Here is a 17,390-nt window from a genome sequence, read left to right on the forward strand (position 1 = left end):
GTGTGACCCAGATGTAGTGCTTTTCTTATTCCAAGAATGTTCCCTTCTCAATCCTGCTCTGACATTATGCTTGTATATAAATGACTGTTTATATACAAGTCAGCCTGCTGTTTTGACTCCACAACATACCAAAAACTGTTCTTGTAGCTTTTTCTCCATAAATATATTAGTAACTGACACACCAGGAGACGAACTAAAAAATAAAGAGATCAGAGTTGTAGAAGATTCATTCAGAAGACAGGTTTTTCCCTCTGTCCTGGAACTAAATACTCTTCTCTCCTCCTATAGAATAGCAGTGTTTTCCGTGAGCGTGCTGCACGATGAAAGGATAGTTATTGTTGCTGAGCAAAGGCCAGATTCCACAGAAGAAGACAGTTTTCAGTGGATGAGTAGAGTTCTCCAGGTAATGCTCTATATGTACATTTGGAAGCTATTTTTTTTTCTTTCTGTATATTCTTTTTATTGATCTTTCAGACCTCTAAGGTAACTGACATTTGTCTTTGAGTAATTGTGAATCCACCTTCAGTTGCGCCTGCTCTTATTGAGCACAAAATGAGATTCTTCTGTGTGACAGTTCCTATCTGGGCTGCACACACACACACACAGAGTGATCCTTTTCCTAAGCAAAATGCTAAAAGAAAACAGGAATGATTTGCAGTAAATAATAGCAATGAGAGAGTAACATATGGTTTATAAGGATATAGTAATTCATTGCTTTGAAAGGGGAATGAATGAATGAGTGAATGAATGCTTTATAAACTCTTACTGTCAAAAGCTACCAGAGTCTCTTAATAAAAAGTTATAAGCATGGATACAGAGTTGGCCTCATCCAGATTTTTTTTTTAATGGGTGAGAGAATTATGTGTTTCCAGTGTATTATGTTGATAGCTAAAATAAACTGAATCAAACTCATCCTAAAAATCCCCATTTCCTTCCAATGAAATGAGGGAAAGTGATGGATTAGCTCAGGTCTAGGTGAAGTTATCTTCCCAGAGGGACACCTATTGCAAAGAATCCCATTCCAACAGTTTGGCAATATCAATACTATATTCAGGTTTTTATTCAACTCTGATGTCCACACGCAAAAGTGTTAGATACTTTAGACAGGATCATCTTCCATCCCTGTGGTTAAGCCCATTCAGACTCAAAAGCAATAGATTTAATGGAAATGTAGTCAGATTAAGTCTATTTGTTGCTACTTTGTGAAGTGGTCTCAACTCTGTCTACAGTTGGTCTCCTGTTACTTCTGCTTCCCTTTGCTACCTTCCTTTCTGTCCTTCTGCAAGGAGTCTTCTCAGTAAATACATTGCAGACATATTCTTTGTTTTACCTAAGAGCCAAAGAAAAAGATCCCTCCCACACAATTCAGAGATGTTTTTATTCGTCATTGCATTTTACTGAACAAGAAAGGGAAGCTATCTACTGTATTCTTCAAGAAACTAAGCGAATAAACTTTCATCCATCTCCAGAGAGGCTTATTTGCTCTCTTGATTCAAAAGACAGCTACATTTCATAGTTAGAGGCATCTCATATTCACTGTAGATCTAAATTAATACCAAGAAAAGATAGAACCTCTAGACTGCCATTACACAGAAAGCCTTTGAAACACCTAGTAGCACCTAGGGCAACTATTGTGGAAGAGGCTTTGGACTGCCCACGCTTTTGTCAGGTAGCAGGCTCCTAAAAAGGGTTGAAACTCTTGGACTTAGCACTTGACCTGTTTTTTCAACAGAGCATCTTTGTAACTTTTACAGAACTAATGTCTTACGCAATCATAACCAGTAGAGTTCTGCACTGAAAACTGTAGGAATCCTGTGTCCCAATACTCCTGCCAAGAGTCAGCCCTGTTATTCCGAGTCTGATCAAGTCCTAGCAGTGTCATGTATCAAAGTACACACATGTGCGGCTGCTTTCATCACCCACGTGTGAAGCCTGCAACTCTGGCATGCACCACTATGTGAACAAGAAGTTTCTGTTTCCACCACAGCTGAGAGCGGAGATGAAGGACAGAAGCCAGGAACATGTGGGATGTTTTGTGCTTCTTCCCAATCAGAGTTTTAATGACAGATGTCAGGAAGTGGTAACCAGCTGTATCTGAATCATCTGCTAGTGAGGCACAACATAACACTATTACAGCCTGTGTCATGGCTCTCAGTGAAGTCCATGATAAAAAACTCTATCAAATTGCTACTTGATTTTAATGCTATTTGTGAGTTGTCTGACACCCTGTGAGTGCTGCCCTGTGCCAGCCCTGCCCTGCACTGCCTGCTTCTGCTGTGCCTTGCTGTCTCTTCCCTGCAGCTGAGCTGTCTTGATTTGCAGAACCAGTTTTTCCAGTGGTTTGCACATATCCTGACTCTCCTGATCCGTCCTGCCCCTTGGCAGAGAGCTGCAGGGTGGTAGAGCTGCTTTACCTGTGGGACTGTGCTGGACTGCATCTCTGGGCTTTAGCAGGGGGGTGGTTGGGAGGGAGTGATCAGGCTGGGGCTTCAGTTACTTAAGAGTAGAAGGGTGAAGATCCCAGATCACCCAGCAGTTCAGTCAGATAGATCCCAGCTACTCATCGGCTGCAGGCTGATCTGACCCTTCAGGCAGTGGTCCCTGTATGGCAGACTGGATGTTAATTTTACCAGTGCCAGGACTTGGCAGGACTAGGTAAAGCCAGGAGGAGATCTACTGCAGCACTGGAGAGTGTTTACCCAGAGAATTGTGTCAGAGATGTTTTCTCAGCTAAAACAACACGGCAGACACGGCAGCCTGGCCTCTCTGCAAGTTTGAGTGTATCTTGTCCATTTTCACAATGAAAGAGAGGGGCAGAGATTTCAGATGCTGTTTGATTCTGGCTGGACAGAGTCATTTCAAAAACCATCTCATCAAGAGGCATAAATGCCAGCAGTATTAAAATTAACTGGTACCCCCTCAAAATTTTAAGGCTCGGTTCACCACTTGCCATCCTTGTGGCAAAGCCATTCCCTGCTTCAGAAATGTGCCAAACTCAAAGGTGTGAAAGGTGACAGATTTGACTGACACATGGTATTTATGTGGCATTGTGTAGCAGATGTGTCTCTCAGAGACAGTTCAAAAGTTACTGGGGAATCACTGCATGCACCCCTCATCCTACCACAGCTGGGTATTGCTTTCCATTCACCACTTGTAAGAGCCACAGAGTTTTATGTTTGAGTAAAAGTGGTTACTTGCCCTTTGATGGTTTTCCTTCAAGCTGATGTCAGGTGAGGATCCCATGATTTATCACTGCTTTTCAGAACCTACAAATAACATTATGATTAGTAGGTTATGATGGTTTCTGCCAGAAACATGAGACATTGTGTATTGGCTGCCATAAGTATTTCACTGCTGCTGATCTTTTGGGTGGTGTCTGTAGACCAGCAGCACGGTCTTCCCATTATGCTGTGAGAGCTACTACTGCTAAAATTCCAATGTTTTTAAATGAGTCACCATTTTATTATTCTTTCTGATGAGATTTTGCAGTCAAATCAATAAGAAATTGAGCAAACAGAAGCCAAAAGCAAAGCATTGCTTAGTCTGTAGAAGTAATCAGTAATTTATTGGTCTACACTTTAGTACATACATAACTGTAAGTGATTATTTGATTCTCAGAGTATAGATTGTATCTTCAAAGCAGCACACATATCAATTCACTTTTCTCACAGTTTAAAATGAAAAAGCAAGATAAGTAAATTATATTTTTGAACATTTAACTACTCATTAGAGATGCTATTTGTAATTTGTTTCTTAGTTTTCATAAATGTCTGAAGTTGGTTTTCTAACATACTGAAGTTGGTTTTCCAAAGCACTTGATGCAATTTTTGTTGTAAGGAAAACAAATCCTTTCAATCTGTGGGGAGTTAAAATCTATGTGCATGGATATTCATGTTTAGCTCAATAATTTACGTAGACACTGTACTTTAGAGTTTTCTTGAAAGTGATGCTGTTTAATTAACATATCAGGCAGTGAACATGGCTCCTATACAATTCAAACATGCTTCTTTTTCAGGTTTTTGTCCGACAGATTTTTTTCAAGTGGATAGTTTCATAGTTTTCCCTTATATATTTTTCATTCCTGCCTGAAAATCTTTTACACTTGATTAGGGAATGAAACAGTTATTACCTTATAAAAAAACTAAAAAGACTCACAGGCTACATACATCATTAGGTATAGGGGCTATTTGAAATTTTGCCTTGCTCAGAAAGATGGGCTGGATATTAAGTTGATAGGAATCCTTTGAATTTTTGTTCTGAGAAGTGCACGGCTTAAAAGCAATTCCATGTGGTCTGACAGCCCATCTTTGTAAAAAATCTCCAGGGTATCTGCTCCTAATGTGTGCTTAAGAGGAATAACAAGGTAGCATTTCCTAATAGATTTGTATGCATTTATCACCAGGTTTTTGGTTGCTTTTTTATCTGCTGGAATGACTGTAACAACATTTCCGTCCACCTGTTCCCAGTGAAAAGAACCTCCTTATCACTGACATAGCTGAAGCATCTCTCCATTGCCAGTTAATTATTAGGGCTGTTTTATGCAGTAATTCAGAACAACACGTGCTTATTAGAATGATGAAAAATTAGCCCTTCATTAAAATCAACTTCCTGTGTGTTTTTTTAGGCAATTGACAGCATTCATCAAGTGGGAGTCTACTGCCTAGCACTTGTCCCGGCAAACACGCTTCCCAAGACGCCGCTGGGAGGGATTCACCTGTCAGAAACCAAACAGCTCTTCCTGGAGGGATCTCTGCATCCATGTAACGTGCTGATGTGTCCCCACACCTGCGTAACAAACCTGCCTAAACCGAGGCAGAAGCAACCAGGTAAGAGGAGTGAAGGCCGAGGGACTGTGACTTCGTGCTGTGTGCTTACGGCAGTGTAAGGGAGCAAAATCAAGTAATTGCTGACACAGGTGAGAATCAGCTTCATCAGCTTTCCTCTTCAATATTCTCTGCGTGTCAAGGACATCATTGGTGTCGCCAGAAGCTAGAGGCACCTTCAGAGAGAGTGCAAGGAAAAATGCTAATTCAATAAAGATGACTTTTTTATCTCTCTACAAGGCACTGCTGAGACCACACCTGGAGTAAATTCCTCTTCAGTTATGTTTAAAGCGGATGGAGACCAAACCAGAGAAAGATAAAATCTTGGCTTATTTTGAAGGCTGAATTTGCAAACTAGAAATAGAGAGAAAGAGGACTGTTGACACTAAATAACAGTGTTGAAAGAGCAAATACTTAAAAACTGGTCATGAATAAATTAAACTGAAGAATGAGTGGTTTAATCCCCCACCTGCACGGGGAGATTCTATATTACTCTTAGAGCAGGTATATTAGAGGGAAAACCCTAACTAGTTTTTAGATGGTTCTTCTGAAGTTCTGCCTCTTCATGAAGAATGTTGGATGAAATGGTACAGCAAGGCACTGTCTCAAGAGACCAAGAAAGCCCTTGTAGCCTGCTGTAGTCCAGTCGCTGGTTATTTGTGCCTGATGTACAAGTAAATTTTAACAAATTTTTGCCTTTGAATCCAGTTGCAGGTTTTAGTACTCAGATTAATTTCAAGGAGTTCTGGATGGGTAGCCTCAGGCTTAAGGCTTGAATTCAGCTACATTAGACTAAGTGTTGGTTATTTTCCACTTGGAAAAACACCTTGGAATTAGAAGTGGGTTGGCTCTCTGGATCTTAAATGTGGATCTTAAACTATCCTTCACTAATTCAGTGCAAATTTGCCTAAGCCATCATCTTTTTTAAAACCTTTGGACAAATGTTTCAGGATCAAAACCATAATCTTGGTGTGTGGATACTGGGAATGTCAGAGGTTAACAGTGCCTTGCACTAACTTAATGAAAGCAATGAGGCCTTTTACTGCAATACTCACATTGGTATTTCCCTGTTGCTGCACCACAAAATAATCGCTGAATTAGAATCAATAGAGATTTTTACATATATGTTATGTATACTTTAAATATTACTATGGTAAAAGTAATGCCAGGAGCACAGAAATAAAACTGATGGTATTAGATTGTCCCATTTTGTGTTGTTGTGACATACCCAGAGGGTATTGCTTTTATAATTTTAAAGCAGAGTAGTCTGTAGGTGCTTTTGATTGTACATTATCTGGTTATTTACATCACTTCAATATCATAGGCTAGAAGTAAAGCCTGGTATAAATTGCAGTTGATCAGAGAAGCAGAAAACAAATGCCAACATGAGCTTAAATAGTATGTGTGAGGCAGGTATTGTCTCCTAATGGCAGCAATAAAACATCAGTAAAATCCACTTCATGGAGGTGTGTCAGCCACAACATCTTTTCTTCTGAAGTTACTTCACTCAATCTCATTCTACAGGGCTTGCATATATTTTTATCATCTGCACCATCTGCCTTCCTAATCCCCATCACTTTGTGTCTGTAGCATTACAGAAGTCCTAACACAGATGCAGCTTAGCCCAGGCAACAGAAGAGGGAAATAGGAATGTTGTCACTCTGGACTGAGGCACTTGAATGGATATGCCTACAGTAGGAGCTAAATTTTCCAGATTCATCATGTCAAGGCCGACAAAATATGTCTCTGGCTATGGAGATTGCATGCTAAATTAGAGCTGTTTTGAGACCATGAATCCAGTTCTGTGTATCTTCCAACCACTTATGGTCCATAACCAAAGTCTGTGTCAACAGAGATGTGTTCAAGGTTTGGTTTTGTGGATGGCAGTGAGGAAAACATTGTGTAATGCTGAAGAAATCATGTGAATTTTCATCCACAAGCATAGGATTTTTATTGTCCTTGGTGTGTTTCTGCTTTATTCTAGAAATTGGCCCTGCCTCTGTGATGGTGGGGAACTTGGTCTCTGGAAAAAGAATTGCACAGGCCAGTGGTAGAGATTTGGGGCAAATAGAAGATAATGACCAGGCCAGAAAGGTAAGCTAATCTTTTCTGTTACAGCTGGTATTTAACCAGCATAATCATACAATTTATCATTTATCATACAGTTATCTTCATCCATATATATAGTTAACATCATATAGTTGACATCAAGACATAGCAGTTCAGAGATATGATGGATGATGATGATTATTATTACCACAAATTTGTTGATGGATTCTTTTAAATTAATGCTTATAGTTAATATTTCAGAACCTCCTTAACAGATAAATATTAAATAGATGTGAGGAGAAGTCACTGCATTTAATTTTTATGGATTTTTTTGAAATAAAGTTACATGGGACAGCGGAAAAAATGTGGTGGGAAGCGTTCATGAGGATTCTACCATAAATCATTCTCTATTACATAATTTTTACTAGCTCAAGTGGAATCCAGAGAATTTTATTTATTCTTGTTGAAGAAGAAAAAGAGAGGAAGCTAAAGAATTAAATAGTGCTTAAATCCAGAGGGATCAGTAAGAACTTTTATTGGTTTGAAAGTATATACAGTAATATATCATAATCCCAGCAGTGGCTTCACTTCCAGAGAGGTGGCTGCTACCTTGCAAAAGCACCTTGCTATAAATGTGTGACAACAAGAGAATTAGTTCCTGTTTAGTTCTGGGCATTGTGACCTGGATTTTAAAGCCAAGAAGTTGTCTGGTACCATGACTGTCACTCTGCTATTTTGCAGTTCCTGTTCCTGTCGGAGGTGTTGCAGTGGAGAGCTCAGACCACCCCTGACCACGTGCTCTACACCCTGCTCAACTGCAGGGTAAGAAGCTCAGGCCACGGCTCCAACAGGCTTGGAAAAGGCACACTGGGATTTCAGCAGCACCTGCTTGTGCTGTGGCTGGATGTGACCTTTCTCTTCCTGTTTCCACTAATACTCAGCTGTTATATTTAATGTTCACTGAGGCAAAAAGGGAAAGAGAATAATCATTGTCACTTGTCAAGATATAGATTGCTTTTGTATGAGACAGCGTGCCTTGCACATTTCTCCTTTCTTTTTCCACGACATACATGTTGTGTGTGAGCTGACACTGCAAATCTGTTTCAATACTGTTGAATCTGTTTCAAATCTGTCCCTGTGTTGAATAACAGTGTTTAATACTGCACACCATCCTGATTTCCAATTTGAAAAGCACAGGCTTGGCAAAACTAAAGCATTCTCCCTAAATGAAGCAATGGCTGTTGGTTTTGAGACTGGACCATCTGGGGGAGGTGTGATAATGAGGAAAGGAGGTGAAGAGAAGAAAATGTATGTCCAGAATACAATCAAGTCTACAGAGGATCACTAATCAATCTGTCTGCATAAAGTAAATGAGGTGCCAGCCTGGCACAGCATTTCATTGCTTACTAAAAGTGAATTAATGAGTGTGATGGGTATAGAACTTGGCTTTGTTAAGAGTAAAACTTCCTTGCTTTCTGTAGTGTAACTTCTTTACTTCCTGGATGATTGCAGATTACAGATGACAAACCAATAATTCTCAAGACCACAGAGAGAATTAAAGTCTGGTTTCAAACCACTCCATCACAGTATATCTACACATATCTGTCAGAAACACTCAGAGTGTGTGAGGGTCATCAGGAGAGGGGAGTGTGTAATAGTGGAATAGTGGTGTTCCCCTGGAGCAGTGGCTGTTGTTGTCTCAGCCTATGTGGTCTTTAGGCTACTTGAATGGGTTCTTAAGCCTCCAGCAATTTGTGAACCTCTGTGAAATCACCACTTTCAGTATTTACAGAGTGTCATTCTCCATTTTACAGTGCTGGTACAAAGTTCAGTTTGAAGCTACCAGTAAGTAATAAAAATTTTTTTTAAAAAATTCAAATTAATAGCTCTTATTTGTGAATATGTGAAACCTGACAGACAGTAATAATGTATTTTTTTATGACAAAGTACAAATCTTGAGAGGCAATGCTGTTTGTAAGTTCAATATTACACCATTAAAGTACTGCATTGCTGTGTCCTGTTAGTTAGGAGCAAAGATGCTGTGAGAAAGAGTTGATGTGTACTATCCCATCTCTTCCACACAAGGATGTTGTGTGGTTTTGAGTTTTAAATAAAGCCAAACTTCCCATGCTGGCAGAAGGGTTCAAACAGTGGGAGGTAAGGACACAAAACAAGGATTAACAAAACAAATTCCCTTTCCATAGAACTGAATTTTAAAATTCAGTTTCTCTGTTACTCTCAGTGAAGAGTATCTCATCCTATGAAATTTGTTTGAGAGATGCAATGCTTTTTAGAGAGAATTAATATTTTATGGAAAGGGATGACAGATTTGGTGGGGTTTGCCCTAGGCAAGTTTTATTGCCTGTCTTGAATTTTAGTTCTGATTTGTAACTTTTCCTATTTTGTCTTCCTTGGATATCATCTGTACACTTTGTTCTAAAACATTCAGGCATCCTGCAGTGGATGACTAATGAAAGTCCACTGAGATTAGTGTTTTCCCGTAACCCAAGCTTTGAGAATTTGAAGTATTTCAAAATTAGTGAAGTACATTGTTTTTAGTGTGTGTCATGAAGGATTGCAACACCTTTACATTTCAGGATAGCTTATTAAAGGCCCAAAGGGAGTAGCTGCCTGATACTTGCAAGTGATTCTTGCCCAACAGCAGGATTCTCCTTCCCTGCACTCCATATAAACAATGACTTCCCACTGGTTCACAGGCAGCAAGTGCCAGAAGTCTTAAATGTAAACAAGCTTTGCACAAATTCACTTGATTTACAGCAATTCCCTGTCTGTTGGTAGGACCTGTGCTTCTGATATGTGTAGGGATAGAAAGGGTCCTGCTTCTCATAACCATGGAAACAGGCCATTTCTTGAAAGAAGAAATGGAGAGTTTAAGTACATTCTCCTGACAGGTCTGCAGTGGCAGGGCAGCCAGACCTCAAGTTGCTTTGGCATTCTCAGGGCTGGACAGATGGAAGTCATCTCTGGTCCAGCATCCATAGAGTTGCATATGTTTTTAGAGGAAGCTTTCTCAGTGAAATGGTCTCCACATTGATCAGAAGACTGATTAAAACTGTCTAAAGTGCAGTGCTAAAGTGTTGTTGCTAAGAATGATGAAGAGGAATGCTGAGCCCTGGCTTTGTCCATTTTATTTCCAGTTGGGTTGTGCTCTTCGTTGAGAGTTTATAGTGAATTTTGTGAATGCCAGGTGATCTGGTGACATGGCACAGCTTGCAGTGCTTGCCCACTAGCAAACTGCTCCCTTCTCTCTGAAGCCTGGTTGTAACACTGCAGTGGTGTGTGGGGTGGTGGTGGATAGAAACCAGCATCAGAATAAATGCTTATTATTCCTTGCCTTGTTAAAACAGAGTGAAAGAAAGAACATTTCTTTAAAACAGTAGACCTTCTTGCTTTGTCTCTTCATGAGGATAGTTATGCAATACATTTTTACTGTATTACATCACATTTTTGATGCACTGTTCTATTTTAGTGTGTGTGTTTATATGTTCTTTAGTATATGTGTATTTACATATTCTTACATATTCTTATATGTAACCCCCCCAGTTTTTTCATTAACATTTTTTTTTTAAGTGAACTTAGTGCTTGTGATAGGTGCCAGGGGTGTCACAGCTGTACTGGAGACTGAATTCCTCTTTTTCCACAGATCAAGTACACAAGCCAGGATGCAGCCCTTCCCATACTGCCCTGTCCCTTTCTCCCAGCCCAGACCTGGCCTGACCAGCTCTAGGTGCAACCAGTCTGTCCTGTACATTCATTTTTAGACTTCTGAGGTGGCTGCCTGCAGTGGTAGTGAATTTTGTGATACAGATGTATATATTTTTCTAAATGTGTATTTGTGTATGTACATATATATGTGCACATGTACATATAGATATTTAGGAAGTGCAAGAACTGTAACACTCATTCAACTTAAAACACTGTGATGGTTTGATAATTTTGGGTTTGCACTATTTGAAATGCTTCAAAAATGCCAAGCTCATGCTGACCAGAGTTATTCAAATTTAACAAATGCCTTTCTTCTCTCTTTCATTTATATGCAATATAAGTGCTTATCTTTTGTTCCAGACTGATTCTTTGTTCCAGACTGATTCTTTTTTCCATCGCAAAGTATTGTTTTCTTCTGTGTCTTTTGTCTTCTTTGGAGTATTTCTGCTGGGCCGTTTGGCTCCACTCCAGCGTGCAGACAACAAAACGCAATTTTCAGAATTGCTCTCCACAGATGCTAAAGTTTGCTACAGAGACCATAAAGGTGCTTCCCTGGCTGCAGCAGGAATGCTGCCTGTGTAGCAAGGGAAGCACAGGTTATGTGGGCAGGATTTTAGCACACTGCTGTACTGCCTTGGTGGGGGCAGAAACACTGTTGAGGGCAGGAGGCACAGAGAAAGGAACAGAGAAGATTCCTCTACTTTAGAAACATCTTTTTTCCTTCCAGCTACAGTTTGGCCTAAGGCTGAATGTTTCCACTTTTTAAGTTGATTGCATGGCATATTGTGGCTGCCCCTCATCCCGCAGCTTCTAAGGTGAAGAGGAAAATAGAGTTTCAGCACGTCACGTTATCTCCTGTGACATTATCTTTCTTCCCGTGCAGGGAACAATAGCCAACTCACTGACATGTGTCCAGCTGCATAAACGAGCTGAGAAGATAGCTGTCATGCTGATGGAGAGGGGACATTTACAGGATGGAGACCACGTGGCTTTGGTTTACCCACCAGGTAAAGAATTGCTGTAGCAGTACCTTGGGAGTCCTGGAAGTTCATCAAGATCCTTCTGAACGGTGCTGCATCAGGGGTGTTACCATGTACACCATGTACACCATAAGGTGTTTGCCTTATGCACATTCCTTTGAATTTAGGGAAATGTATTTAAAAGGGAAATTGAAATGAAATAAGTGAAAATTAAATTAAATACATTTAGTGAAATGTATTTATGCATACACACAGATTTTATTTCTTTGGGTTCAGATGAAGACTAACCCGTGTTTTAAAAACCTGTCTTACGAGCAGTCAGATTTAATGACTGCTTTTTTTTTTTTTTATTTGCTGGATATAGACTATTTTATCAGCATGAAGTTCCATCAGCTAAGTGTTCTTAGATTCACCTGTTCAATTCCCTCTTGGAAGTGCTGCATTTCATGAGTGTAAAGTAACAATAGCCAGGATGTAATACATGGTGGTTTTTTAGAGTAGAAATTTGATTGATAAGTAGAAAATTATTAACTAATACAAAATTGTCGTTACAATTTTCTCTATAGATTCTTAATCTAGATAGCCCTCTTGGTTTGGATTTTCATCCTTTGGCATCACAGCTTTTAAGTTTATGTTAACTGGTAACACATTTGACATTTGCTTGAAATTATTTCTGATCTAGTGCTACTCTTTTATCTTTAACATTTCTTGTGTGTCGGTGAAATAAACAGTCTGATTTAAGGGCTGTAATATGATATTTGGTTTGTAAGGACTGCAAGAGATTGATTATATCTTTGTAGTTAGAGGAGCAGTTTCGCAATGGTTAATATGGGAAGACCTCTTCCACAAAAGAGGACTAACACTTTCAACGTAAATGTTTGTTTTCTGTCTTTCACTTCCCATGAATGAAGCATTTTATTGAAGGAGTAATAGCCTAGCCATACTGCAGATCCTTTTCCACTGAAATAAACCAGCCCCCACTGTCATCTTATCACAGCCTGTGTACAGCACCAGGGAGATGACAGACAGCAATATTCAAGGGATCTTTGAATTGTTGTTTGTTCGGCCTCCTTAGGTAGCCTGAAGGGTGCTGTCCATTGTCCATCACCTGCAGTCAATATTGATATGGCACAACACCTAATTATATGTTAGAAGCAGGATTTCAAAATCATTACTCCCTTTTTTCCTGTAAAATTTCAGATAGATAGTCAAGGCTGACTATGTAAGGTTAAAAATGGCAAGAGAAAAGCAGTATTTTATGGAACATCCAGATGTTCTTTCTGCAGCTGATAGAACCAAGCATCATCCTACCTCGTCCTTTAGCTGGGACATCCCTCTTCTTCTACACTCCATAAACATACATTTAGGAAGATAATTAATCTGTAGAAATGAGATTAATTTTGAACAGGTTACTTCCTGAAGAACAAACTGGAGTTCTAAATGTTGATATCTGGCTGCAGTTGTGTGTGTTGCCTGTGGTATTTTATGCTCAGAACGGTGCAGTTGAGAGGAATCAGTGAAGCTGAACAAATACTGACAAGGGGCTGAAAAAGAAGTCTGTTAAAGGGCTTAGTCACTCATTTAACCTTCTGGGTTCAGTTCCAAGTATTATTTATGCTGACATAGGAGTCTGTGATGAAGTGATTTGATTTTCAGGAGAGCTTTCTGCTTTGTTCTGCGTGCAGGGATAGACTTGATTGCCGCGTTTTACGGGTGCCTGTACGCGGGCTGTGTGCCAATCACAGTGCGACCTCCACACCCCCAGAACATCGCCACCACCTTACCCACGGTGAAGATGATCGTGGAGGTGAGCAGACGCCTCACACTGCGCCAGTACATGCAATGGGTGGTGGATTTGTGTCTTTAGGAGCAGTGACTTGAATGAGGGGTGGTTGGGTTGAAGAGCTGTCTTCCTTCCCAGGACTCGGGACTTCAGTGTGTTGCAAAATCAACACTGCTTGGCAACATAAAACCTCCTAACTGGAGATGTCACATTTTGCCCCAGTTACGTGGCATCTTTCAAGAAATATATTTAAAGTGCTTCTTTATATTTAGCTATATGTCAAGAGGAGTAGGATTCCTCACAGGCAGAGCCACACTGACTATTGAGAAAAACCTCGGCGGGAAATTTATCCTCACCCGATGGCATGCTCACCTCTGAATATCCACTTGTTCTGCATTTAAAACAATTCCAAAGTTTTGTTGTGAAGATGTTGGTCGGTCTTTTGTTTCATCCAGGAAAATGTTACTCAGACTTTTTCATCCAGTGCTTTCTTTTGGTATTTTGGCTTTATCTAACAATGTTGAACCTTTGTTGCACAAAAATAACTGCAATGTGCTTGTTACTGAGGGAAATAAAAATAGTTGAAATTAGATAGCCCTTTACATCTGGCATTTTCTAATTTATTGATTGGAATTCTGAAGAAAAAAGTTTAAACAGATGTGGTTTTACCATAGCTAATTCATTTTGATATTTTCAATTAACAAGTAGTAGAGATGGATGTAATTTTTGGCTTTCCTTATGGCATCAGATGCTACAAAGTATCAGAAGAGGTATGAGAAACTGTCCTATTAGGATTCTCGTTATTTAGTATTTTGGCACTCAGTGTTTTTAGACATCAATTGTTAATGTACAGAAGTGATATAAAATGTGTTTGTTTCTTTTGGTGTTTAATAGCTAAACTAGATGTTTGATTTCATGTTAAAAAACTGACTGATCTAAGCTGACTTGTATTCACTGTCCCTTCAATAGGCTAACTTTGCATAAAATGTTGACATTTATTAGCCATATTAATGCCACTTTGACTTATAAACCTCTCAGCTCTTACACAAGAATTTCTCTCAATTTTGAGATGAATGTCCTTGTAGAAATTAAAATATTGCAGCCGTTCTTTCGTTGCCGATGCAGTCACACAAATTTCCTGCTGTGATGGGGTCAATGCCTGCCGTAACATGTTGTATGTCTGCACAGCACCTTTTGAAGTCAGTAAGAATGACTTCTGAGTAAAAGTTGGCCTGCATAGTTGTTTTTGTGATGAGCTGGTAGTTGTAAAATATAACTGAATTGAGCCCCATCTTGAGCAGTTGCTAACCTGTAGCTAAGCTGTGTTCTTTTTCCTTCCCACCATCCCTGTGTGTTTATCTCAGATGTGGAATTCTCCAGGCATGGATATTCTCTGTATTTTAATGAACCTTCTGATCTTGCAGATTATGTAATTCCTGAGGGGGCTGGGAACCACCAACTCTTGAATTCCTTTTGTTTTATGGTTTAGTATCCCAAATCAAGATTTTAGTGGATTAAAATTAGTGATGTAAGCATTAGTTTGCCTTGCCATGACAGTGAAAATGGATTAAGGGGTGCTGCAGTGGCTTTGTTTGTGTTCACTTTTAGCTTGAAGTATTTAAGTAGTCTATACAGGGCAGTCATGGGATTAGAGTGTCAAGAGATTAGAGTTTGGTTAAGAGATGTTTGGTCCAAATTTAAAAATGTCCAAATTTCTGGTGCTCTAAAAAGTTGACTTCCATGAGATCATTATCAATCAAAGCTGTTCTCCTCTGCTCAGTGGTAAAATTTAGTGTACATATGATTACTGATTTTATTAATTTAAACACAGGAATTTTAATGTGCAATGAAATGTTTCATTTTCCTTAAAGAAAAGAATACTCTCAGCAGCATTTGCACAGATTTTCAAAGTTTGGGGAAAAGAAGAAAAATGTTGCCTTTTCAGTTTTCCCTGTGTTTTATCTTTGGTGACTTCAGTGCTCATATGCATGTTTGAATTCCTTAATCATATTAATTTTTATTAATAAGAATAAGAAGTATTTGTATTAAGTAAGAAATATTCTTGTAGTTGGTACCTATGAACTTCTAAAAAAACAAATCTAAAAGGAGAATTCAGCACATACCACCTAAAGTTCAGTGCAGACAGTATTTGCTGTAAGCTCACCATCTCATTTCTTAGTGCCACTTGCACAGTTTCTGTTCTAAAGCTACTTTTGCCAATATCAGAAGAGCTCCCAGTGGTTTATCACTAGCACAGGAAATGGAAATACATGGCTAACATAAAATTGACTTAAGATAGCAAAATTATTAATATAAAATGTCAGACTAGGTTTTAGTTTTTCTGAAAATACTGTTTACAACCAAGATATGTTATTGTCACAGGAAATAGGAAATCTTTTGGACACGGTCTTCTTTACTGGCACTTTAGGGTGAGAGCTGATACAATGTGTTGGAAAGGTCACATTCTCACTATTGAGGTGTCTTTAATTTCATTACAATGAAAAATCCATTACAATTCTCAGAGTGCAGTTTTTATATAAGTTGTAAAACTCACATGGCTTTGTCTTCTTTGTGAGCTGCATTTTTTTGAGCGTCTTCCCCCCTGCCGGTCAGAAAACATAAAGTTGATATACCTGTGTCTGTTCTGGCAGAAAATAAGTCACGGTCTTGCCTATTTTCATGGGAGAGTTAATTAGTATCCCATCGCGGTTTTATTTATTTCCTGAATTTCCAGGTGAGCCGCTCTGCCTGCTTAATGACTACGCAATTAATATGTAAATTGTTACGGTCGCGAGAGGCGGCGGCAGCAGTGGATATCAGGACATGGCCTCCGGTCCTAGATACAGGTGAGTGCTGGGCTCAGGGGACCTCTGTCTCTTTTGTCACTGGGCTTGTCAGTGACATACACACGTTTTCTGTCTCTGTCTCCACCAGACGATTTGCCAAAGAAGCGGCCTGCACAGATCTACAAACCTTCTAACCCTGAAACGCTTGCTTACCTTGACTTCAGTGTCTCCACCACTGGCATGTTGGCAGGGGTAAAGGTAGGGACTTCTTGTTCAAGCTGCCCTTCTCGCTGTCCTGCCTGGCTGGCAGGTGGTTGCTCCTAATTTGTGGCTCCTCATGATTTTTGGAAGCAGGAATTGAGGTACTCCCTCCCCTGCAGACCTTGTTTGAATCCATTGACATTAAATTAGTTCTTCTCTACTTGCTAAAGGACTGTGTGTGGTGGGTTTAGTCCCTCTCTTCCCCCTCAGACTAAAAATTTCATTCCATTACTCCTGTGCATAAACTATTAGTTTGTCTGCCTGAAGCATTTTTCAGCTTAGGCATCTGTTATTTCCATTTTATGAAGGAAATGAGACTTTTCCTGATTGTTTCATTGCTCATTCATTGCTCTCTTCTTATTGCAACTCAGCTGCTGGCCATTGGATTTCAATATTCTCTTCTTGCAATTAAGAGACCTGATAATTTCTCTGGTATATGCACCCAGTACAGTACTAGAGGAAGCTGCAAAAATTCATTGATAGATTTGTTTGCTAAGATCAGACATCTTGAGCTCTTGAAATCTATTCTGCCATTTCTCCAACCCTCTAGCCACAACTCATCAAGTCTGTTTTACCTAACTTATGTATCCCACTACTGGTTTCACCAAGACACAGTAAAATCACTCTGTTATTCTTGCATCTTTCTTCCTAACTCCTATTTGTTGCATATACAAGGATTATGATTACTTTAGGAATCTCTGCTGATGTATCACACTTGGAGCCTATGCTGAATTCCTCATATTCTTTAGTATCATCTATTTGCAGAAACTGTCAGCATAATTTATAAACAAAGAAAACATAATTTTCCAAGTTTTTGGATGAAGAGATGGAAGCACAGAGCTGTTGAAGTGACCAGCTTGAGCCTGACTGATGGTTGACTGGTTGACTTGGCTGATGGTCACGTATTGGACACTCTTGCAACATTCATTCCATCTAACTTTGAATAGCTGCAATGTTTACAGATGTGGAGCAGTTGTTGGGC

General features: G+C 39.5%; 1 protein-coding gene across 5 annotated transcripts in view; it reads left to right on the forward strand.

Annotated features, from left to right (window-relative positions):
• The window catches only part of DIP2C (disco interacting protein 2 homolog C), a 311,580-nt gene that overhangs the window by 242,500 nt on the left and 51,690 nt on the right, over nt 1–17,390 (forward strand). For all 5 annotated transcript variants that reach the window (XM_040085482.2, XM_040085492.2, XM_040085501.2 and 2 more), the window contains 8 exons: nt 289–403; nt 4,625–4,826; nt 6,808–6,917; nt 7,614–7,694; nt 11,482–11,605; nt 13,264–13,385; nt 16,096–16,207; nt 16,296–16,405. In XM_040085482.2, the coding sequence (XP_039941416.1) occupies nt 289–403; nt 4,625–4,826; nt 6,808–6,917; nt 7,614–7,694; nt 11,482–11,605; nt 13,264–13,385; nt 16,096–16,207; nt 16,296–16,405 (976 nt within the window). The remainder of the gene's footprint in view (nt 1–288; nt 404–4,624; nt 4,827–6,807; nt 6,918–7,613; nt 7,695–11,481; nt 11,606–13,263; nt 13,386–16,095; nt 16,208–16,295; nt 16,406–17,390) is intronic.

This window comes from Hirundo rustica, chromosome 1 (genome assembly GCF_015227805.2).
Source record: "Hirundo rustica isolate bHirRus1 chromosome 1, bHirRus1.pri.v3, whole genome shotgun sequence".
NCBI classification, from domain to species: domain Eukaryota; kingdom Metazoa; phylum Chordata; class Aves; order Passeriformes; family Hirundinidae; genus Hirundo; species Hirundo rustica.